At 50.8% G+C, this 23,703-nt stretch overlaps 1 protein-coding gene across 4 annotated transcripts in view; it reads left to right on the forward strand.

Moving 5' to 3' along the window:
* Positions 1-21,434, forward strand: part of PDYN (prodynorphin) — an 89,147-nt gene extending 67,713 nt beyond the window's left edge. For 2 of the 4 annotated variants that reach the window (XM_067012393.1, XM_067012396.1), the window contains 2 exons: positions 17,686-17,833; positions 19,163-21,434. In XM_067012393.1, coding sequence (XP_066868494.1) covers positions 17,686-17,833; positions 19,163-19,798 — 784 coding nt within the window. In that variant the 3' untranslated portion in view covers positions 19,799-21,434. Of the gene's footprint in view, positions 1-7,776; positions 8,344-17,685; positions 17,834-19,162 lie in introns of those variants that run through there. The other 2 variants (XM_067012395.1, XM_067012394.1) reach the window with 2 other exon arrangements.
* Positions 21,435-23,703: the final 2,269 nt, after the last annotated feature.

Consider the following 23,703-nt stretch of genomic DNA (forward strand, 5'->3'; position numbering starts at 1 on the left):
TGGTTGAGCAGCCTTAAGACAGTAGCTCCTCTTCTCTGGACCCCAGTATCCCCATCACTAAAATCACAGTTTGGATTCATTAGTCTGGTGGGTTCTTCCCGCTCTGACTGTGTGGGCCACGGCGCAGCAGTTTTGTGGGCGGCTCCCACGCCACCTGGGGAGTGTTGACCTGGAAAAAGGCTCAAGGCTGCGGGTGTGGGGCGGGGGAAGTGGGGGCAGGGTACAGAAGATATATGTGTCCGTCCGGCCTATGGCACTTTTCTTCTTTCCTTCCTGTGTGCGGCGGGCGTGCCTGCTTGGTCCTCAGTTCCCAATCCCACCTCCTTCTACTTCTTTATCGTGTACCTTCCTGGACTGCACAGGTGAAAACTATTTTCCCTAGACGCCTGTGCAGCTAGGGTTCTGGGTGCAAATTAACGTTCTGCCAGTAGCTAGACTTGTGTGCAACCGACGTGATGGAATGAAATGGAGGCCGTCTTGCCACTGCTTTGGCCGCTCCGTCCAGCCAGAGGAGTCAGGGGGGTGTGGGGGTCCTGCAACAGCATCTCAGGGCCCAGTGCCTACCCCCGGGAGTGCTGAGAGGCTGTAGTGGTGGCTCCCTGGCCCCAGCTTCCAGACCCCTGGGTCATAGGGTGGTGGTGGGTTCGTGAACGCACGACAGGCAGGGATTGCGTCCTGTTGGCCTGCTTTCTGGTTGTGTGGCTGGAAGCCATGCAGTGCTCTGGAAGCGCTCCCGGAGACCCAGTCTACTCCAGCAGTTCCATACCCACCTCCCCCCACCGCCAACACCTATTAAAGTTTCCCGATTCCCTGTGTTAAATCTCTTTTTGCTTATAAAAGCCAGGAATGTCTCCTGCTTCTGCACTGAACCTGAGCCATCACCACGGCACACTCCTACTCAGTCTCCCAAACCCAGCCTCGGTCTCCAGCTCCAGGATGATTTCCCTCGTCCACCAGGCTGACTTGGGAACCTGTCCTCTGTGATTCCACAGTCACCCTTATCTCAGACTTTCCTATGCGCTGCTGAAATTACCTGTTTACTTTCTGTCATCCCCTCCAGACTGCAACCCCCGGAGGCAGGGACTGGGTCTTCTCAGCCACGCACCTGAGTGTTGAGCAGAGAACCTGGCCTCTGGCAGCTACTCTGGGAGCGTTTTGTGGAATGAATGCAGAAAAGGTAGCAACTTGTCAGTTCAAGAGGATTTAGGAGAAACTGTGAGATTCATAGATGGAGAAGAAAAGCAATTTAACCTTCCCTTTTGGCAAAAAGAAACTCCCTTCTTAAGAGCTGTTATTAGGAACGATGTGTCTGGTGGATGATGAGGGGCAGCTCTCAGATCAAGGGTCTCATTTCAGGTCTAATATCTGGGATCCCCTGGTGGACCGCTCCTCCTGCTGGTGCGCAGGCTTCTCTGGAGGAATTTCAGAACCGATGGTTTTGCGGAGGCAGCTTGATGAGGGAAAACAGCTCTGGCTTTTGAGGCAGACAGTCCTGTGCGACCTAAGGCAAGTGACTGCACTGCCCTGAGCTCAGTTCCCCATTTGCAAAGTGGAGTTAATGACATCTACGTCATAGGGTTGTTGTGAGGGATAAATGAGATGTATTAGGGAAAGTACAATACCTAGCACCCAGCAGGCACCTGATACACGGTGGCTGTGACAAGCTTTCAGTGATTTGAGATTTAAGGCTTTTCCCCTTTTTATTTGGGCAGAAACACTTCCCACCACTGACCTCTTGTTGCACTGTGGCTGAGGTCAAGAGGGGGCCCCGTGTGTGGTCGTGAACGTGAGGCTTGTAGTTCAGGACTCAGAACGCAGTAAACATTCTTGCCAAATGCTGGTTGGCTTCTGGTTCAGGACCTGTTCCCAGGTGGCTGGAAGTGACAGAGGAGCATCATGGGAGATGTGACACAGCAGAGAGGGGCTCACACTTTGGAGTGAGACAGACCTCGGTGCAAGTCCTGGCTTCACCCCTAACCTGCTGTGCTACGTGGGAGCTCACTTCACCTCGCTGGGCCTCAGTTTCTTCACCTGCAAAGTGGAACTTACAGTGCTTCCCTCAGAGGGCTGCTGAGAGCTTATTAAAGACCATTTGTACCTGTTCCTGGCATTGTGCCTGGCACAGTGAATAATGGCATTTACGCATGTGCTGCTCTTGGGCATCAGTGAGGTAGGAGTTCACAGCGTGGGCTTTGGCATCAGATTAACTTGAGCTTGGGTTCTTTTCCATTTGAGGGCTGTGTGCCCTTAGCTGAGTCACTGCATCTCTGAGTGCAGTGTCTTCCTCTGACGGAAGCAGGCAATAACACACCCACCATGAGGGTTTGCTATAAGGATGAGATGACGTAACACATGGAGGCGACTCAGCAGGGTGAGGGGCGTCAAGCAGATGTGCGACAGCTATTAGCCCGAGGGATGAAGTTCTGCTGCCAGCTGAGGCGAAACAGGAGAGAACGGGAGGTTTGGCCCATTGGGAAAGGGAAGTTCTCTCCAATTCCAGTTCATCAGCTCAGCTGTTGGTATCTGTCTGCACTCTTGGCTGAGAAAAGAAAACACAGCTTTCCCTCTGCCTTCTCATTGCTACTGGAGAGCTTTCCTCCACCAGGAAAACAGGCACCTGCTTCCTCAAGGCCTTTCCTGCCCCTTCCATCGTCACCATTTTTAAGTGTAAAATTTAGTATCATTAAGTACTTTCATAATGCTGTGCAGCCATCATCAGTCTCCATTTCCAGAACTTTTTCATCATCCCAAACAAAAACTCTGGGCCGTTTAAGCAAGAACTCACTATCTCTACTTCCCCCCAGCCCGTAGTAACTTATTTTCTACTTTCTGTCCCTATGAATTTGACGTAATGTTTCGAGGTTCATCCATGTTGTAGCAAGTGTCAGAACTTTATTCCTTTTTATGGCTGAATAATAGTCCATTGTAGGTAGAGTACATTTTGTTTATCCATTTATCTGTTGACAGACGCTGCCTTGTTTTACTCTTTTGGCTATTGTGAATAATGCTGTTACGAACATTGGTGGACAAATATCTGCTTGAGTCCCTATTTTCAATTCTTTTGGGTATACACCTAGTTGCAGAATTGTTGGGCCATATGGTGGTTCTATTTTAACATTTTGAGGAACCACCCAACATTTTTTCCACAGCAGCTGTACCATTTCACGTCCCCCATCACAGTGTGCCTGCCCTCATAGTTTACACTCTACCAGGGCGTACAGGTGATAATCAGACAAACTGAGATTGGGACTGACATATATACACTAATATGTATAAAATAGATAACTAATAAGAACTTGCTGTATAAAAAATAAATTAAATAAAATTCAAAAATTCAAAAAAAAAGGGCTTCCCTGGTGGCGCCGTGGTTGAGAGTCCGCCTGCCGATGCAGGGGACACGGGTTCGTGCCCCGGTCCGGGAGGATCCCACGTGCCGCGGAGCGACTGGGCCCGTGAGCCATGGCCGCTGAGCCTGCACGTCCGGATCCTGTGCTCTTGCAGCGGGAGGGGCCGCAACAGTGAGAGGCCCGCGTACCGCAAAAAAAAAAAAAAAAAAAAAAAAAAAAAATTCATAAAAAAAGAAAGAAAGAATCAGACAAACTGATGTATCATATCAGCCAGGGACAAATGCTGTGAAGATAAATAGAGCTGGGCAAGGGATCAGGACTGCCGGGGCAAAGGGTGGGCAGGGGATCTGCTTGAGGAAGTGACATCTAAGCCAAAACCTAAATGAAGTGATGGACTGAACAGGAAGGCAAGGGGTTCTCCAGATGGAAGGCACAGCACGTGCAAAGTCTCTGCAGTAGGAACGTGTTCGGTGTGTCTGAGGAGCAAATGGGGAGCCAGGGTGGCTGCAGCGCAGTGAGTGGGCAGGAAGTAGAGGTCAGCAGAGAACAGGGCCTGCAGGTGAGGCGTGTGGGTCTTATTCCAAGCGGGATGAAAACCACCGGAGTGTTTTAAACAGGGGTGTAGTATAATCTGAGTTACCATGTTTGAAAGAACCTCTCTGGCTGCTGGGGCAGTCATCCAGGAGAGAAGTGATGGGGGCCAGCCCCGGGCGACGGAGCCACAAACGGTGAGAATGTGTGCTGACTTGGATGTGAGGCCAGAGAAAGAGGGCAGTCAACGATGACTCCTCCTCAGCTCTCCTTGCTTCCAGGCCTTTGCCTGAGCTGTTCTCTCTGCCCAGAATGCCCTTCCCTCCTTTTGACCGGACAACTGCTACTCCTGCATCAGCTCACCTGGCTCTCACCTCCCTGACTCTGCTTCTCCCCCGTCCCCTACCGGGCTGAGCTGGGAGACCTTCTTCTTTGTTCCCACAGTGATCCCAGTATCCTCCCAGTCCTGTACTCGTCATAACTCTAGGAATGGCCTGTTACTACATCTGCCCCGCAACCTGGACCGTGAGCACAAAGAGGGCAGAATTGCATGCTGTACCTTTCACTTCTCGGGGCCAAACGCGTTGTTACATTTCAATATGAGCGTATGAGGCGGGGCAGGACGGGACTGAGCATTGCTACATCTTAAGCACAGCTTCTGACTTTCTCCATCCCGTGGGGGCCACAGACAGACGCGGCTCCCACAGCCAGCAGCTGGTGCAGGTCCTCTGAGAGCCGCCCTTGGGCACACTGCAGCGTGAAGACTGGAAGCTGAGCGGAGGGTGGGGACTAAATTCCTAAATGCCACTGGAATCCTCCCGAGTGACCCACATCAGCTGCCCCCACCTTCCAGTGCAACAGGTGGATCAAAGAAATACACAGATCTTTGTGAATGAGACGGAACCAGGGTGGGGAGAAGCTGGGAAGCAATACAGCTCAGGTTGGGGCACAGGCTGGGGTCCACGGGCTCTGCCGTTTTCTAGCTGCACGACTTCGTACCTTCACGCAGCCTCTGTCCCTTATCTGTAAAGCAGGGTGGGAACCGCACCTAATTGCAGGGTTGTTGGGAAAATCAAGTGTGTTAATAACCGTGAATGGTTGACAACAGGGCCTGGCATGTAGGGCGGTCTTAAGAAAAGCTGGCTTTATTTTTTTCACTTGTCTATCTTCTGCCAAGTTCTTCCTTATTCCTCCCCAACAGAATGGTTTGAGGGCTGGTGGTGTCAAATATCTCCTTCTCTTCAGCCTTTGCTTTTGGGTCACATCAAGATCTCAATCAGAGACGTGAGCCCTGAAGACACGGCAGAGCTTGGGTTAGTCCCGAGCCTGCATGAGGCGGGTGCTGCCGTCCCGCTGTCTCCAGATGACTCGGGGGCTCAGGGAGGCCAGGAATCCACCAGTCACCACCAGGTAGTCGGCGGGGGTGTTGGGATTCGAGCCCAAGTGAGCTTGTTCCAGTTCTGTGGTTTTCTATCCCACGTGCTGCTGCCGTGGGGCCTGCGACGTGACAGAGCATCGCCAAGCCTGGAGGGGGTGAGCTTCAGGACGAGCTCCTCTAGGACTGGGGGAGAAGGCTGTTCCTGGCCTTGTCCTGCGTGTGTGTAAAGGAAGGAAAGGAAAAGCAAATGAATGAGCCATTTGCTCTTGCGGCTGACAATAGACTTGGGGGTGAAGGATGTGAAACATTAATGACTTAAAGCAGGATTTTCTGCAGCATCTCTACACTTGCTGTTTTTACTTCTCTTTATAATGAATAATAGTCAAGAGAGGCCCTATACTTCTATTCTTCCAGTGCCTGCTGGCTTCCAGGAATGGGTACCCCATATCTTAGGGCCTTTCGCTATTCGAGGTTATTACCAGGAGCTTATAGAGGTAGAGGGGAGGAAGAGGAGGTGAACAGTAAGGAGGACAGAGAGCCACTGGGGTGAGGATTTGGCCTTGGGGGTAAAGAAGCTACCCCAGTTCCCAGATCCCCAGGTGGCAGTAAACATTCTCTAGCCAAGCCCTCTGGGCCACCCGGAAGTGAGGTGGCCTGAGGTACGGCCAGGCACTCTCTGAACTGGGGCCACGGCCACGGCCAGGTACTTGAGGTCTTTGCCTCTGCCTGTCAGACCCTACATGCTGCCTGGGAAATGGGACAAGGAAGGAAAGGGGGACAAGATCAGATCCCAAATAGTCCTCTCTGGAAGGGAGGAGGGAGACCTCATCCCTAAGCTGGAGGGGGATGTGTGGGAGCCGAGCTTTGGGGCCCGAGGGGCTGGGTTCAACTCCTCCTCCCTCTCTGTGTGTCTGGGGCCTCCCTGAACTTCAGCTGCCTAATCGGTTTGAGGATGCATTGTGGTATGCACACCACCTGTTGCTTGTTGTGAGTATACAGTGAATCATGCAGAAGTGCCTGAAACATAGTAGGTGCCCAGTGAACGGACCCTTGCATCTTCCAGCTTGTAATGAACCAGGTGTAGAGAGAGGACGATGCCCCGGAGAACCGTGGTGCATCAGAGCAGGAATGACGTTACTGACCATCAAGACCAATGGTCATGGAACACTCATCACGTGCTGTGTCGCATGTCCTCTTGTTTCGGCCTCACAAGATCTAGATACTGTTATCTCCATTTTACAGATAAGCAAACTGGAGCTGAGGCTGGGAACTTGTCTAGGGTCTCTCCCCTGGTGAGCGAGAGCTGGGAATCAAATCCACATCCTAAATAGTGTAGCCTCTGCTCTACTGTGCAGGTGGAGGAACATTCCCAGAGAAGGAAGCTCCTGCCCCCCACCCCCCAGGGTAGGCAGAGGAAGGGTGAGGGAGTGAGCAGGGCCAGGTGAACATGGGTTTGGATCCTCGCTTGGTGACTTACTTGCTGTGTGTCTTTGAGCAAGTTTCTCAGCCCTCTAGCCTCTTTTTCCTCAGCTGCAAAACGTGAATAATATTCACTACCTGGCCAGGTCATGGAGATTAAACCCAGCAAGGTTGGCTAACTGCCCGATGCAGCATAGGTGCCCACGAAATGGGCAGCCCCTGCCTGACTTGTGAAACAGCCGTGCCGCCCACCATAAACTGCTTATCTGCTGTTGATTGAGGGGAGAAGCATGTTCTCTTCCAAACTCAGAGACACCCCCCCCCCCCCATGTTCTGGAAGGTATTTGTAGCCACGAAGAGTGCAGCCTTCAAGCTGCCGCTGGCATGGGGCCAAGGTGCACACGAGGGGGGTTTGCCTCCCCGCCTGGAGTGTGAGCAAACGCACATCGTGGCCCAGATTTTGAGGAGGATTTCATGATATTCATTCTGTGTTGCCGCCAGAGAAAAGTAAACCGCAGCTCCTGGTTGCTGGGGAAGGGCTGTGCTTTTGCCAGGGCTGGTTGTGCCTGGCACCAGCTCGGGAATGTACCAGAGTCGACTGTCGGTTGCAGGCAAATGTACACACAAAAACATTCCAGCACACGCATGCACCAGCCATGCACGGAGCTGCCACAGCACACAACACAGGGCCACGCACGCCCCTGCCGGCTTCCTCTGCCTCTTGTCTTTCTTCTCACAGGACTCTCGCGGCCTCCGTCTCTGCATCTGTTTGTCGTGTGGCTTCTGAGTTTGTCTTGTGTCCTGGCTTCCTTATCCCTCTTCCTCTGTCTCTCTGTTTCTACCTGTCTCTTTGGGATTCCTCACCTCTGAGAGCTGACACTCTCCTGTGTCTCCGTGTTTTTCTGACTCTTTCTTCCCTGCTTTGTCTGTATCTCTCCCTGTCATCTGACACAGTCTCTCTGTTACTGATTCTCTCTGAACCTTTCTGTTTTGCTCCCTGTTTCTTTGAATCTCTCTCCCTCTGTCTGTGTCCATCTGTCTCTCTGTCTGTCTGTCTCTGACTCTCTCATCTCGTTCTGTCTCCATCTGTCGCTATGTCTAGTTGTCTGTCTGTTTATCTCTATCTCTTTCTCTGTCTCTATATCTGTCTATCTGTCTCTCTCTCTGAGTCTCTAACTCTTCCTGGCTCTGTCCTTCCCCACCTCTCTCTCTCTTTCTGTGACACTCTCCTGGAAATGCATCAAAGACTGAAGTGGCCGGATTTCAAGTGACAAACAGCACTACACCCAGAAACCACCCCCTCCCAGCGCGGCTGCCTGCCTCCTCCACATCCCCCGTCACGAAGAGAAGCCTATTGTGTTGGGCCCAGGGAGTTCGAGTTGAAGGACCCAGGGGTCTGCGTCTCTGACTGCTGAGCTACTTCCCCATTGGCTCTGAGCAGCCTGTGCTGAGCAAGGGCTGAGCGACAGGGGGAGGTTCTAGTCCATAAAAGGGGGGCTGAGGCACCAGAACTGCCATTCTAAGGGGCTTTGGCTGTGCTCACAGCCACCCTTTTGGCACCTCCTTCTGGACCAGAGTCAGGACCATCCTTGGGTCTTCCGGACACCTGCAGCCACCACCCTCCCACCTGCTCGGCCAGAAGCTGCCCAGGGACAAAAAGGAGCACAGGTAATATCCAGAGGGTGTTGGAACCCTCTCTCTTGGTTTTATTTATTTTTCCTGATTCTCTGAACCTGGAGAGGGTGGGAGCTTGGGCTGGGGAATTTCCGGTTTGGGTCTGATTATCTGGCAGAGGTAGTAAGAGTTATGAGGCTAGTTTACAAAAGCCAGATCAGTTTGAGATGGACCCCTCTTTGGAATTCCCCTCTCCGTTACAGCCCTGTCTTAAACAGGTGGGTCGCTCCCTCCCAAGAGGACCACTTCCTCGGTTTTGGCTTGTGGGGCAGGGGGTGGTCTTCGTTCCCTGGCAGGCTGCCTCCCCATGGCGGTGCCCATGTGAGAACGGGACGCCCTGGGTGGAAGAAGTGAGAGGTTTAGCTAATCAGAGTAATTTTAAAGGTCAGTGATTCTCGCTGGACTTAAGAACAAGAGCTTGGGGACATTAATGAGACGTCAGGGCTCTGGCATTTACCGTGTATCATGTACATCAAGGTACAACCAGGTTCAGCCTTTTCATTCTTTTTAGATTGTGTTTAATTGCTGACAGGGTGCTGCCTTGAGTGGCTTCCTATGATGTAATTTTACACAGAAATGAAGTTTGGGGTTGTTTCGCTGGGAGGGAATGGGGAGAGAGAGTGACAACATGTCAGGAGACCCAGGCTTAGCAGGATTTTTCTTGTCAATTTTACTTTGAGTGGACTTGTTGCTTTCATGTAAATTACAGCGAGAGGAGTCAAGGTTAAGCAGGGAGGAGACTCAAACGCGAAAGGCATTTTCTCACCGGTAAAGGTATACGCATTCAAGGAAAGTATTATAGAATCTCAAAGTTTGATTTGCAAAAAAGACTGGTGAGCTTCAGGGGAAAAAAAGCCTGCGGATGACTCCAAGATGTGACCTCGTACTTTTTCCTGGGTATCTTTTATCTAGAATCTCTCCAAACTTTACAAACATTCCTTATTAAGCCTCCAAGCTTCCCAAGGAAACGACCTCTTCAGGTTACTGGATCTGATTTCAGTTCCCCTCCCACACAGACCAAAAGTCTTCATTACAGTCTTTCTTCCAAGGGTTGGGGAAATATACCAAGGCTTGTCTTTCCAATTTGACAGGCTTTCCAGTTAAGATCCGTTGCAAAACGTTTCAGAATGTCATTCTGCTTCTCTTTATTTTTTTCCCCTGCTCCCCCTCCCATTTCTGCACCTTCTATCTCTTTTCCCCTCACCTTCTCCCCCCAGTCCCACTCCACCTTGCCTTTTGTTCTATTTTTGCAGGTCATTTACCTCCAGGCTTTGAGATCTGCGTGGGGGAGCTGCTGCAGCAGCCCCAGCCGGTCGAGCTGAGCTGCTGGGGGAGGTTGCTGAAGGGATCTCAAGCCCACGGCTTTGCCCCAGATGAGCTAGAGGGTGGCAGGCGAATCCCATGTTTCCACTACAGCTGGAAGAGCGATACTGCTGAGTCTTCTTAGCAGTACCCAGCTCATTCTAGCGGAGTGGGCAATCGGACCAGCTCTGGGGCTGTTCGAGAAATTTGCAATCCCCTTAAGGCACGCGGAGAGGGGTTAGGGTCTTGAGGAGCCAGGAATTTTTCAAATAACATTTAAATGTGTGTCTCATAACACCCGAGACAGGGCTGGGTCCAAGGCCCCGGTCCTACCACTCATTTGCTGTGTGACTGGGCACAGTACTGGTCCCTGAGCAATAGGGATAATAATATTCACCTCCTGAGGTTACTAGAGGTTCCCATAGGATACAGTAATATGCCTGGCATTTAGTAGGTACTCAGGAAATGCTAGTGTGACTGCTCAAGTTTTCACTGTCCAAAGTGGCAGAATTGGAGCCCTCCCCTTCCCCCAGCCTATTATAGCATCCTTGATCATCTCACTCCATCATGCTGTGTGCTACGTCCAGGAAATATGATCTAATGTCTAACATTTCTGTTTGTGGGGCTGGCACTCCTCTCCCAACCCCACCCCCTTCTCTCCACACCAACAGAAGATTTTATGTCTTCAGCTGCCACCTCAGGATCTTGAAGTCTCTTCTTGATCGATCCTTCCTAACTCCCCCGCCCACGGCCCACCTCTTGGGTCATTCTTGCACAATTATTGTATTTAGTAGATGTCTTCCATCTTCTGAGTGGGATCAATAGTTGATGGCTTGATTCCAATGCATGTCTGAGAAAGTGCAGTCAGCTAGCTGATTATCTCTCACCGTTTTCCCTCATCCCAGCCCATAAATGTTGGTTAATCTCACTGGGTCCCACAAAGTGCTAGAACGATTTCACCGAGATAGAGCTGGCCACTGTGGCAGGCAGTAAACATTGCTGGAGACAGCCAGGTAAGCCCAGGATGAGGCCCTGGAGATGGAGAGGTGTCCCTGGGTCCTATGAAGTTAGACGTCATTAATCCCTCCAGCCTGAGTTCAGGTAGATGCTCCTGGCAGCAGGGTAATGGCCCAGGGCCACGAGGCACATCTCCTGGCTCTGGAGGCCTCTCCCTGAACCTTTCCAGCCGTCCCCTTGGCCAGACTGGTCACTGCAGGCCGCAGGCATGCTCACCAGGGGGCAGTGTGCCCATCGGCATTTGGCCCCTTGGCCTATTACTGGACAGTTCGATTTAACCTGACAAGAGGTTACAGAGCAGTTATTATGTGGTTGGGCCACGAGTCCACCGGCCTCTAGAAACACAGGACAGATCAGAAGGTCGTGGGAGGAGGGAATTGGTGTTTGTGAGTCACATAGTAAAGGTCAACCTCCTGATCAAGATCCACCTCCTCGCTGCCTTCTCTCCATCCCTCTTCTTTTTCCCTCTCCTTCCCCTTCTCCTTCCTTATACCTTCTCCCTCTCATTCCCATTCACCCTCTCCCCATCTCCGCTTCTCATCTGTATTTTCTTTTCCCACATGGGCTGTCATCTCACTCTCTGCTTTTCTAGGCATCTTTATCTCTTTCTCTCCATATGCAACTCTCTGCCGTTCTCTTTCCCTCTCATCCTCTCTCTCTCTCTCTCTCTCTCTGTCTTTTCACCTCCATCTCTCTGTCCACTGCTTTTCTCCCCATCTCTTAATTGCATCGAATAACAAAGGGTGGGAGTTCCATAGGAATCTTGCTCTCAAATAGCATTCTTTCAGAAATACACTTAATCAACACCGTGACCGTGAATTGCAGGGTGGTCTCCCCCGTCCCCCAGATTGATAATCCATTCTTTGTTAATGACTCTAAAGGCCTAACAAAAGCACTCTTTTCCAGTTTGGGGGGGACTCTGTTGGCCAGCCCACAGGAAACCCACAAAGGTGAACTTTATGTATTTTCCAGTGGGGTTTAAGTCCTTGTCTTCAGGACCGTGAGCTGGAGTCGGGGGAGCCCAGTGCCTAGAGCTCAGGCTGCTTTGTGGAGCAGAGTCTCAGGCCGACCCTAAGCCTGCTCCCTGTGGCCCAGCCTCTTGGCCCTGTCATTTTGCTTTTCCAAGTCTCTGTTTCCCCATCGAGTAAATGGCTTAGTGCTCAGCCTACTGGATCCTCCAGAGGGGAGGAGGATGCAGTCATTGAGATACAGGCCGGTCACTGTGCCCTAAACAGGGGCTGTGGAGGTCTCAGAATCCCATCTCTGCTACACAGGTGCTCAGGGCCCTGGGGGGCTCTGTCCCGTGATCCCCACTCTTCCACCTGGAAGCTGCCCTGGAGGGTCCACGGGAGGCCCCGGGCCTGGCACAGAGCAGCAACGCAGCACTTGCTGGGACACGGCCTGGGTGGGGGAGGTCCCAGTCTGTCTCCATTTCCCTCCTGACTCATGATGTGACCTTAAACCAGTGACTTCATTTCTGCCTTTTCCCATTTCCTCTTCTATCAGATAGGGATAATCATATGCGATAAAGTGCTCAGAGAGGTAATTGCGATGTTAAATCAAGCCATTATTATTCCATGCTGGCTTTTTAAATAAAGATGCTTGATGCTCCTGGAGCCCTCCGACTACAATGTAGAAACATCAAGAGGAGATAAGAGAGCCCGCAGTCCTCTCCCTTTCAAGGAACTCTGGGCCCCTGGTGAAGAAAGGGTCTACAGTGTGTTGGCCTTTAAATGGTGCCGTCCAGGGGGGGATATTAAGGAACCGCGGCCGGGAGGTGATACAAACCATTGACAGGTGAGAAGACTGAGGCTCGGGGAGGGGGGTGATCCCCCTCTGATTTCCCCAAGAAAATCAGCTTCCAAACTGTTAAGAGTAATTAGAATGATAAAATGGTTATAAACGTAACAAAAGCAGGGGTCAGCAAACTTTTTCTGTAAAGGACCAGATAGATAGTAAATATTTGGGGCGTCCTGGGCCCTGTGGTCCCCGTTTCAACACTCAGCTGTGCTCTTGTAGCATGAAAGCAGCCGAGACACTATGTAAACAAATGGGACCGGTGTTGTATGAATCAGGGGTTCTGCAGAGAAACAGAAACAGTGGGACGTGTACATATAAAGATTGGATCTAAGGATTGGATCATGTGATTATGGAGGCTGGGGAGTCCAAAATGCCCTTTCCCCTGAGGGGAGAAGCACCCGCCTCCCGCACCAGCCTCTCTTAGTGGGCTGTCACCATGTGCCTCTAGGTAGTGGCTGAGGAAACGCTTCCTAAACCTGCAAGTGGAGAGGTTTTTCTCTGGGGGGGCCTCAGGAGGCTCCTTCACCATAGGCCACGCAAGCCCCCTACCCTGGCCCCTCCCCGGGGTTCACGCACTGACTCACTGCCCCTGGAGCTCACCCAGCAGGCTCCCTTCCGCATCCTACACAGAGATCAACAGCAAAGTTCCTCTTCTCCTGGCTCCCGCCAAGTCAGGGACCATAAGCAGGGCTATCTCTCATGTACAACTTCCAAGCTAATCCCCGCAGCAGAGGCGAAAACCCTCCCCCCAGGGACGCATCTGACGCTGCTCAATAATTTGTTTATCCTACGCAAGGAAGGAAACAGGATGGCTTAGGAAAACCGCAGGGCTGATGAGTCTCTGTCAGAGACCGGGTAGATCCATTTGGAGGCCTAACTCTCCCACTTACAAGCCAAGTGGACTTGAGCAAGCAACTTCTCCTCTCCCAGCCTCAGCCTTGTCCCTGTACAATGGGTATGAAAACATTCACCTCTGGGTGTCCGTTGTTGGGAGGGTTAGGATAATACGTGTAAAGCGGTAACGCGCAGCCTGGCACGGAGGAGGCTCTGTTGTTGGCTTGATGTGACCATGGATACAGAGCTCTCAGCCCCAGCCTGCAGCAGGCCCTCCACGCAGTTAATTCGTTCAACTTCTTTTGCTTCCTCTCTGTTGTAGGCCCTATATTATCACTCCTTTTTGCCTCTTTTTTTCCCCATCTCCTGTAGCCCAAATAAGGTTGGAATGGAGCCTTTTCATACTCCTGTCTGTTTCCTTCTCTCGGCACCCCCCCACCCCAATGCCTCCCCTCTTTCTGTGTCTCCCCCTCTTCATGGCCCTTCCGCACTCGTGCTCTCTCTTCTGCCTCTGTGTCTCCACTTCAGTCTCTCTTCCTCCCTCTCTCCCCCTCCCTCCTGTCTCCCCTTTTCCTATCTGCCTCTTCTATTTCCTCCCCTCACCCACTCCATGGTTTCATTAACATTTGCCAATTTCTTTAGCGGGTGTTGGTGTTAGATGCTCTGCAGGCCTGTGAGATTTCTCTGGGGGCACAAAAGTATGAGCCAGAAAAATTCAAATGGGCTTCCTGAGAGGTCCAGGGCTGCCTGGTTATCCACTCAACACACGCGTGTGGAGCTCTCGTTCCTGTTCTAACCTTGCATTCGGCGCTAGGGACACCAGTCATTCATGCATCAATCACTCAAACTTCCTTAGTTTTCCCATCACATTAGAATGAAATGCAAGCTCCACCTTGGCCTGCAAGGGCTGACACCGTCCGGCCTCTGCCCACGTCTCCTCCCTTGTGCTCCCTCATCCCCTGGCCTCCTTGTCAGCTTCAAACACGCATACTCTTTCACCTCAGGGGCTCTGCGCTTACAAAGTCCGAGCTGGCAAGAGACTCAGAAAGAGGCAATTCTGTGATAGACAGACGGCTGTGAGCACTCAAAAGAGGAGCTTAATCCAGACAGGATTCCTGAAGGAGGCCACCGAGACTGAGTTTTGAAGAACAGTGAGAGTTAGTCAAGCCAGAGGGAGAGCGGAGTGGATGGGCGGCACGAGAAAGGCGCTCCATGTGCCAAAGTTTGGGGCAATGGGGCACAGGGGGCATTCGTTGTAGAACTGCAGGTGGTTTGGTCAGGTCGAGGTCAGACGGAGCTCACATCCAGTCTGGGTGCTGTGCCCTTGCTGGGATTCCCTGTTCAGATGATGTAACCTCCCTGTGCCTCCATTTCCTCACTGCAGAATGGGGAGAATATCAGTCCCAGCCTTTGGGGGTTGTTACGAGGACCCCTTACATTGAGATAGGAACAGGTCTCAGCACAGGGCCGTGCACGCAGCGAGCCAGGTCGACGATGGCAGCTCTCCTCGGCGGGAAAGCCCTAGAGGGCCTGGCTTGGGGGGATGGAGAACTCGGAGGCAGGACAGGGTGCAGGCACACTGTCGTTCAGAACTGTCCTCTGGCTGCTGTGTGGAGGGTGTCTCGGGGGCAAAATTGGAGGCGGCTCTGGGGCCAGGAGGGAGGAGTTGGAGGCTGGGGAGGGGGGTGCATTGAAGGGATTGGGGCTGTACCGGATGGTTAGGAAGGTGGGCTTTGGGGGTCTGGAGCCAGACTGCCTGGGGGCAAATCCCAGCTTTGCCGCTTACTAGCTCTAGAGTCTTTGCAGATGTCTTATCTCAGTTTCCTCATCTGTGAAGTGGGCATGACAATAGTACCCACTCCACACAGTTGCCGTGAGTATAAATGAGTTCATTCATGAGAATCACTCAGAACAGCCTGAGTGCTCACCAACCATCAGATCAGCTAGAACTATCATTATTAAATATAAAGGAAATGGATGAAAAGAAAGGATGCTGACACTGTGTTTGTCTGGGACAACGAGATCCCAAATCGAGCTTCCTAACGTAGCAGCCAAGCTGGGCGGGAAGCTTTTGGCCAGGAGTTAGAGGGTGGTGATGCTGCCTCTCCCCAGTAGATGAGCAAGACCTAGGACCTTGCTAATCTTGTACCAGGCCAGCCCAGCCGTCGCCGATAAGAGAGAAAACATGAGCTGCCGGCTTTGTATCTGCGCATAAATGGCACAGCTCACTGGCCTGGAACCCAAATCCGCTCAGCAATTGGTAGAGCGTGAGAGAAACTTGAGGAAGGAGAGAGGCGTGGGATGGACACAGGTCCAGCTCCCCGAGGTTTCTTCTCTGAACTTCCCTGCTTAGGGGAGCAGACCTAGCCCAGCCTCAAGAGAGGCAGAAGAGCCTTTAATTGCTGTGTGACCTCAGGAGATTCACCAGTCCTCTCTGAGCACCAGATTTCTCACCTTCCACGTGCAGGGGCTCAGTCAAGGCCTGAAGCACGGTAGGGGGCTCCATCAAAGGTGGCTGGGCTCCTCTGTCAGGCATGCTTTGGAGGGGAACCTACTGTGTGCTCTGAGACTAGCTCTGAGCTATGGCATGGGGCCCTGGGGCCATGGGTGGAGTCTTCTAACCCCCCTCATCACCTGAGAAAACAAGGGCAGTGTGCAGGAAGGGGAACTGGGAGAGGGGAGGGAGGACAGCCATACCTGAGAGCAGCGGTGGAAGCTGCAGAGTACAGGGACCAGGGTGGGAAGAGCGTGGCAGCCATGCCCGGGGTGGTGTCTTCGGGGAAACTGCCCATTTCCAGTTGGGAGTTCTTCACTGTGCTCCCAGTTGACAGCTTTGCGTCTTGATATTTGGTTTGTAAGGAGCTAACTATGAAAGGGACAGCTTTTAATAGACTCTTTGTGAAGCATTAATTCATCTGCCTAGGATTTTTTGAGGGCCTACTATATGCTGGTCAGGTTTGTGGGTGCTGGTTACAGTGGGACTATGCCAGTTAGGGTCTGTGCCCACAGGGAGCTAATATTCTGGTGGGGAGACGATAATAAACAACAACAACAACGAGCATCAAACGGTAGGACAGTCTGAGATGGTGAGTGTTCCAGTGCAAACAAAGTACGGGGATGCGAGAGAGGCCCAGGAAGCTGTGCTAAACGCAGGGGTCAGCAAATGCCTCCCTGGTGATGTGACACTGAATTCATTCAGTTACAAGAAGGAGTGAGCCATATGGAAATCTGAGGCCATAGTACCACAGATGGAGAAACAGGAGGTGCAAAGGTCCTGAGGTAGGGGCAAGCCTGGCATGTTTGAGGAACACAGAGAAAGTATTTCAGAGAAGAAAACAAGACACAGCTCCTGCCTTCATGGAAACAAAGTCTGAAGACTCACATAGGTAATTACCAAGTAGTGGACTATTTTAATGGAGGAGGCATTAGTTTCTGGGATAATACCAAGGGAGAACATCACTTCCAGCCTAGGAGATCAGAGAGAGCTGCCTGGAGGAGGTGATATCTACTCTAGGCCCTAAACAATAGGTAACAGAGTGGAGAGCAGGGTTTTCCAGGAAGAGGGACTAAGCATGTGCAAAGGGCCAGAAGTGGTACAGGCGCTGATCCATTCATTAGGGGAATTACAGGTAGCTGGATGTGGTCAGAACCCAGAGATGAAGACTTGGGTGTAGGGGTGGAATTGAGGGTGTCCCTGACATTTAGGAGAAGGGCCAGACCTGACCCAGCCCAGTGGGTCTGATCCCAGCATTGATATGCTGAGAAAGGCATTTCAAGGTGGGCAGGAGGGACCAGAGAAGGAGCTGGAGGCAGGGGCCCAGCATGGAGACAGGTGGAGTTGGAGCTATGGCGGGGGTAAGGAGAAGTGCTGGGGTGGGAAAGGTCCACAGCAGAAAGGACTGAGCTGGGGACAGCTCGGGGAGCAGGGGAGGGGGAAGGGGATGGAAGCCTCAGAGAACACAGAAAAGCAGATAGCCACGTGTCTACTGGCTGGGTGCATGGTCAGAGTGGGTTTTGATGCCTGGCAGATCTTTGTCCACTTCCTAGCTGTGGGAGCAATCACTCCCCCTCTCTGAGCCTCAACTTTCCCATCTGTTTAATGGCACAACCCACATTAAGCGTTGTTGTGCAGGTTGAATGTGAACACGTAGGAAAGCTCCTAGCACACTGCAGGCACTCAGCACATGTTAGTTCCCGTCCTTGACCGCTGGCCTTGGGTACCCACTGCTCCTCCCTGGACCTCTGTTGTATTGACTGTCCCACTGACACAAGAACGGTTGCCTTGCAGTGCAGCGCTGGCAGCAGGAGCTGGCTTTGCAGGCTCAGGACACACCCCACAGAGTAGGCAATCACAGATTTCATTTCCTCTTTCTCCCTCTCCAGCAGGAAGAGCCAAGAGAGAATGGCGTGGCAGGGGCTGGTGCTGGCTGCCTGCCTCCTCGCACTCCCCCCCACCACAGCAGACTGTCTGTCCCGGTGCTCCTTGTGTGTTATGAAGACCCAGGATGGGCCCAAATCCATCAACCCCCTGGTGAGTTTCAGGCAAGGCTCCTCGATGGTCCTGGGGCCTGTGCATGGAAGGGACCATCTGTGTGTGGAGCCCAGAGAGGGAAGGAAGCAGGACTGGGCAGCTGTGAGCCTGTCCTATAGACTCATCCCACCTGGGCAAGGCATGTCTTGCCGTGGTCAGCCTGGGTGCCAGGGACTTTGTTTTCCAGCCTCCTGTCCCCACCCCAGACCTCACCACCATGGGTTCACTCAGGTTTGGGACCGAAGCTCAGGTTTCCAGGGAGCCTGTTGCCTGGTAACAAGGAGTGTCATTTATGAGGTGGGGCTGACTTTGGGAGTCAGCAGCCCTAGATGAACTGTTCAGAGCTTCTCACCACCAGGCTGATAGGCACCTCCAAATCTAGTCACTCGCAGGGAAGGAGCTCTTTTCACCACCCCTAGATGCCAGGATCTGGTTGTCAGGATCCAAGCCTGACTCCTCTCTTGGGGCTTTAGCATCTCTTGGCTGGCCTTGCTGGCTTTACTTTGAGTCAAACTTCTCCGTGTGCCTCCCATGACAGCAGACAAGCTAGAGTAGAGGTACAAGGGTGTGGTGGACAGAATGTGAGCTTTGGTTCTGCCAGTTTCTAGTTCCATGACCCTGGAACCCCCTCTCTGAGCCTTAGTTTCCTCATCTGCAAAATGGGGGTGATTCCATGAACTGAGGATGCAAAGTATTAAATATACAATTCTAGCCACTCTTTACTAGGATGCATACAGTGCACCAGGTGCTGCCCATGTATGATCTCAAAAGAGCCCAGTGGTTAAACATGATGACTCATGGCATTCGAACCTGGGTCCAAGTTCCAGTACTGTCTAGTATTGCTATGAAGTAGATATGATCATCCCTCTAGGTTTGATGAACCCTTAAACATCCCCTTATATGTGTTCTTTCCACCATTCTGCATTGCTTCTGTCCCTCTCTATAAAGTGTTTGCAGCATCCTTCACACCTAGGAAAGGTTGGGAGAACCAACGATTCCCTCTGGAGTCAGAAGTGGAAGATTATGGGTGAGCACAGCAGAGTGCTATGGGGACATCTTATTTCCAATTTTGGCCATGTCACCTGTAGCCATGTGCCCTTGGGAAAGCTGTTTCACCTCTCCACGTCTCCTTCTTCATCCTTCACATGAGCACAAAGTCACCTACCTCTATGCACCACTGGGAGCATTAAGGTGGGCGGCCTGGGGCTTAGTAATGGTTGTTTAATTTTCTCAGACACTGGACAGGGGACTCTCTGGGGGCAGGGGCTTGTAGTTTGACAGTTTGATGGTGGTGGTATTACCACTGTGGTCTTTTGGGGTCTTTTGCAGATTTGCTCCCTGGAATGCCAGGCCGCCCTGCAGCCCACTGAGGAGTGGGAGAGGTGCCAGGGCCTTCTGTCTTTCCTCACTCCCTTCACCCTCGGGCTTAACGGCAAGGGAGACTTGGAGAGCAAGGCAGCTCTGGAAGAGCCCGATAGGGAGCTGGCGAAGCACGCGGGGCCCTTATTGAAGGAGCTGGAGAAAAACAGATTCCTTCTCAGAACCCCAGCAGAGGAGAAGGATCTGAGCAGCAGCCTGGCAGAGAAGCTCAGGGGTCTCTCTGGCAGGTTGGGGGAGGAAGCAGAGTCTGAGCTGGTTGGGGGGGCCCAGCTGAATGATGGTGCCATGGAGGCTGGATCACTGGATTCCGACGAGGAGGATCCCAAGGAGCAGGTCAAACGTTACGGAGGCTTTTTGCGCAAATACCCCAAAAGGAGCTCAGAGGTGGCTGGAGATGGGGATGGGGATAAGGTGGGTCATGAAGACCTGTACAAACGCTATGGGGGATTCTTACGACGCATCCGTCCCAAGCTCAAGTGGGACAACCAGAAACGCTATGGCGGTTTTCTCCGGCGCCAGTTCAAGGTGGTTACTCGGTCTCAGGAAGACCCCAATGCCTATTACGAAGAGCTTTTTGATGTGTAAACACCTCTCCATCGTGGAGTTGATTCAGGAGCTTCCCGTAATGCCCTTCCAGATTGGAGTGAACGCATTCATCTGCCCCTATAGCCCCCACCCCTACGCTCAGTTCAGCATTGTCTATAAGACATCCAAACCTAGCCTGCCTCTCTTCTGCCTGGGTGCAGTGTTTGTCTGGGTCAGTGAGGCGGGAGGATGGAGGTTCCCCTGTCCAATAGGCTTAGCGCTTGGCTCCGACCCTACAACTCTAAAACTACCACCAGCAGCAGCTTTTGGTATCAATCCCATTCATGTGACTCCCCAATGCCAGGAATCCAGACTGACCCCTTGATCCCTCTGGATCTATGATCAGGCATTCTGGTCAATGCCCTTTTAAAAGAAAAATGAGCATTCCCCCTCTCATGCAGATACATTCATTTATATAGTGTATGCATGTATCATAAAACATACTAAAGGTAGAAATTTAAAACAAGATAGATAAATAAAAATCCTAACATTTTATTCTCAGACCTCAAAAGATCTCCCTACGATGGAGAGAGATCTTTTTTTTTTTTTTTTTTTAGGTAAAAAGCTTAAACATTGCCTTTTATTGGAGCAGGTATTCCTACACTAGAGAGTTCGGGCTCCCAGTGGGTTAAATGTTCAGTCATTGTACTCTGAGTTCACATAGTTTAGAAACACACCTTTTGAAGAACCCAGTTCCTGGACTCCAGTCCATGTTGGTGCCCTGGACAGCGTCCAACTTCTCACAGGAGAGGAAGGGAGTGAAAATCCCTTTCTGAAAAGGTTAATGAGAGCAGCTCGCCTTCTGAATGCTGAAATGATCAAGGGGGGTGGGGGGAGCCAGGCACCAATTTGTTCTGTGCAACAGACTCAAAATGTGGACCAGTTCCCTCCCTCATCCCTCATTAAACAAATTAAACTGATCGGTATCACACTCCAACCCCAGGATGAGCCGATGCTGAGTCAAGTTGATGAGGTTAAACACAACCATGTTCTTGAGTAGCTGAACCCGCCTCCAAGAGTCCAAGCCATCTGGACAAACATATGCATTGGGCCTTGGGTAAGGGAATCCAGAAGCAACAGCTAGAAAGAGGAAGAGGCCCTCTTTAGCTCCCATGGTGATCCTTTCCTCTTAATGCCTCAGAATAAAACTAGAAAGAGGAATGAAATGATTAAGTGCTTGAGGACAAATGAGTTCCCTTGATTCAGATAACCCAGAAGCAGAGGCAGGGACCTTAATCTAAGTCCTCTTCTCTGTCTCTCTGCCTTTCTCTGTCTCTGTCTCTGTCTGTCTCTCAAATCTCTCAATCTCTCTCTCCCTCCCTCCCTCCCTCCCTTTCTCTCTTTTTCTCTCTCTTGTCCCCAGGCATTGTAGTTTGGTTTGTGGATCCAGGAAGCCGGTCTGGATGGGGAGGAAATGAACTTGAGTTTGGTTATTTTGTATAAGATGCTTCTGAGCACACCTCTTCATGCACAACCCTCACCTCTCATGATGTTCTGAAATGTATTGTTTTCTAGTTACTTTGTATGCTTTTCAACACCCCATTTTTGCAATTTACTTGGAATTTCCTTAGTCCTTAGCAAGCCTGTGTTATTTCCAACTCCTCCAGTACAATAAATAAAAGAAAGACACTGGTGACTTGGGCCGTGTGTGTGTGTGTGTGTGTGTGTGTGTGTGTGTGTGTGTGTGTTCGTGCGCGCGTGCACCTTAGCGTCCAAGAGTGATAAGACCTTTTTCAGAAAAGAGTGCTGGGGAATGAAAAAATATATATATACACATACACATACACACATTCAAGTCCAAAAACTAAATGTAGGATAACAGAAAGAGCACAAACTTAGGGTGCCATAGCCCTAAAGTTTGTTGAAAAGTTGAAAATCTGTTTGACCTTGGGTAAGTCATTTGACCTCTCTGAGCCTTTGTTCCCTCTCTGTAGAATAAAGATGAACAATACCAATTTTTAAAGGTGGCTGTGAGGGTTAGGTGTGATCAAATATGCAAAGCTCCTTAGGACATAGTGGGCACTCAGTAAATGAGAGTTTTCTTTCTTACATTGTCTTAAGCAACAGTGACAAAGCTCAAACATCCAGCAACACAGTGGGGAAAGGAAAGAGGGGTGCTGTCTCCTATGCTGGCTGACCAGGCAGGAGGGACAAATGTTTCCAGATGAGGGGGAGTGTGCTAGGGATGAAGAATACTCTAGAGAATGGGTGGCACAGTGTCCTTTACTAAAATGACATCTTTCTTTAAATGGCATAGATGTCTTTAAGTAGGGCTAGAAGATTCAGTGGCTACAGACCTCATGGCTTCCACTTGGACCCTGGCTTTCTTAGTGACTTCATAGAAAATACAGAGTCAGGGACAACTCATTCATTCCCTCATTTATTCAACAAAGTAATTGAAAACCTTTTGCCAGGTGCCGGAGGTACAGGAAAATAAGATGGATAAGGTCTCAGCACTTATGGAATTTATAGCCTAGTGGGGGAGACAGAAAAAAACAAGTAAACAAATATAAATATAAAATTAAAAATAAATTTAAATTTAAATGAAATTTAAAATATTGGTAATTGCTGTAAAGGAAACAATAGGGATTTGGTAATAATGGATAACATGGGTAGGGGAGGAATCTCCCTAAGGTATTCAGGAAATCCTTCTCAAGGAATATTCCATTCTTCATAGTCACAGGATCATCACATTGGAAGAAACCTAAGGTTGGGATTATCTCCTCCAACCACCTAACCTGTGCCAAAATTGACACATTGATAAGAAATTCCAGTCTGCTCGAACACTTTCATTGACCTGGACTTTATATCATATTGCTACTCCTTAATGATTCCATACTGGAAATTTCCATCTTTATCTTGGGTTAAAATTTAGGTTTCTGTCACTTTTACCCATTGGGTTCTGATCCTGCTGTCTGCTAGCACAGGAGATTCTCTAAGGAAGACTTTTCTATTATTTGCAAACAAATGGCTCCTAACCATCTCAAATAGGTTAAAGAAGCAAAGGAAAACAAAAAAACAAAAAAGGGGAATTTGTTGGCTCACACAAAAGAGACAATATCTTTAGCTTCAGGTAGAGCTTGATCCAGGGCCTCCATAAGGACACCAGCACCTCTATTCTCCTCTGTGTTGGACATGCTTTTAATATGGCTGACAGCAGCTCCAGGCTATACCAGACAGGTTCAAGTCTAGCATGCTGTTCTCACAGCAAATCCCAACCAGAGTTCACTGCACCTCATGGGCTCTAAATGGGTCAAATGTCCAATTCTGAGGTAATGCCCATCATTACGCACAGATTACTATGATGCTCTGATTGGTCAGAAATGAACCACATGATCATCACCTGAGCCAGAGTTGGATTCAACCCAGCTCAAAGGAGCTGGACAAGGAGTGGGAAAGGGGGTGCTTCTTGAGAGGAAAATTGGAGCATGGTTCCCAGTAGGAGAGCGAATGAATGCCAGCCAACCAAACAGGATGGTCACTACCCTATTGAGTGAGCGTGGCTGGGTGGGGGCTAGGGCAAACTGGAGGGTGTGTACCAGGGATATGTGGGCCTAGAGAAACCAGATTTGATTTTTTTTTTTTTTTTTTTTTTTTGCGGTACACGGGCCTCTCACCGTTGTGGCCTCTCCCGTTGCGGAGCACAGGCTCCGGACGCGCAGGCTCAGCGGCCATGGCTCACGGGCCCAGCCGCTCCGCGGCATGTGGGATCTTCCCGGACCGGGGCACGAACCCGCGTCCCCTGCATCGGCAGGCGGACTCTTAACCACTGCGCCACCAGGGAAACCCAAGTAATTTTTTTTTTTTTAAGCACTGAGCAGAACAAACAATGGTGTTCAGGATGAGACACATTACTCTCAGAGACCACTACTTTGTGACCTTTTTTTTAAAAAATAAGAAACACT

This window comes from Kogia breviceps, chromosome 14, assembly GCF_026419965.1.
Source record: "Kogia breviceps isolate mKogBre1 chromosome 14, mKogBre1 haplotype 1, whole genome shotgun sequence".
NCBI lineage: Eukaryota > Metazoa > Chordata > Mammalia > Artiodactyla > Physeteridae > Kogia > Kogia breviceps.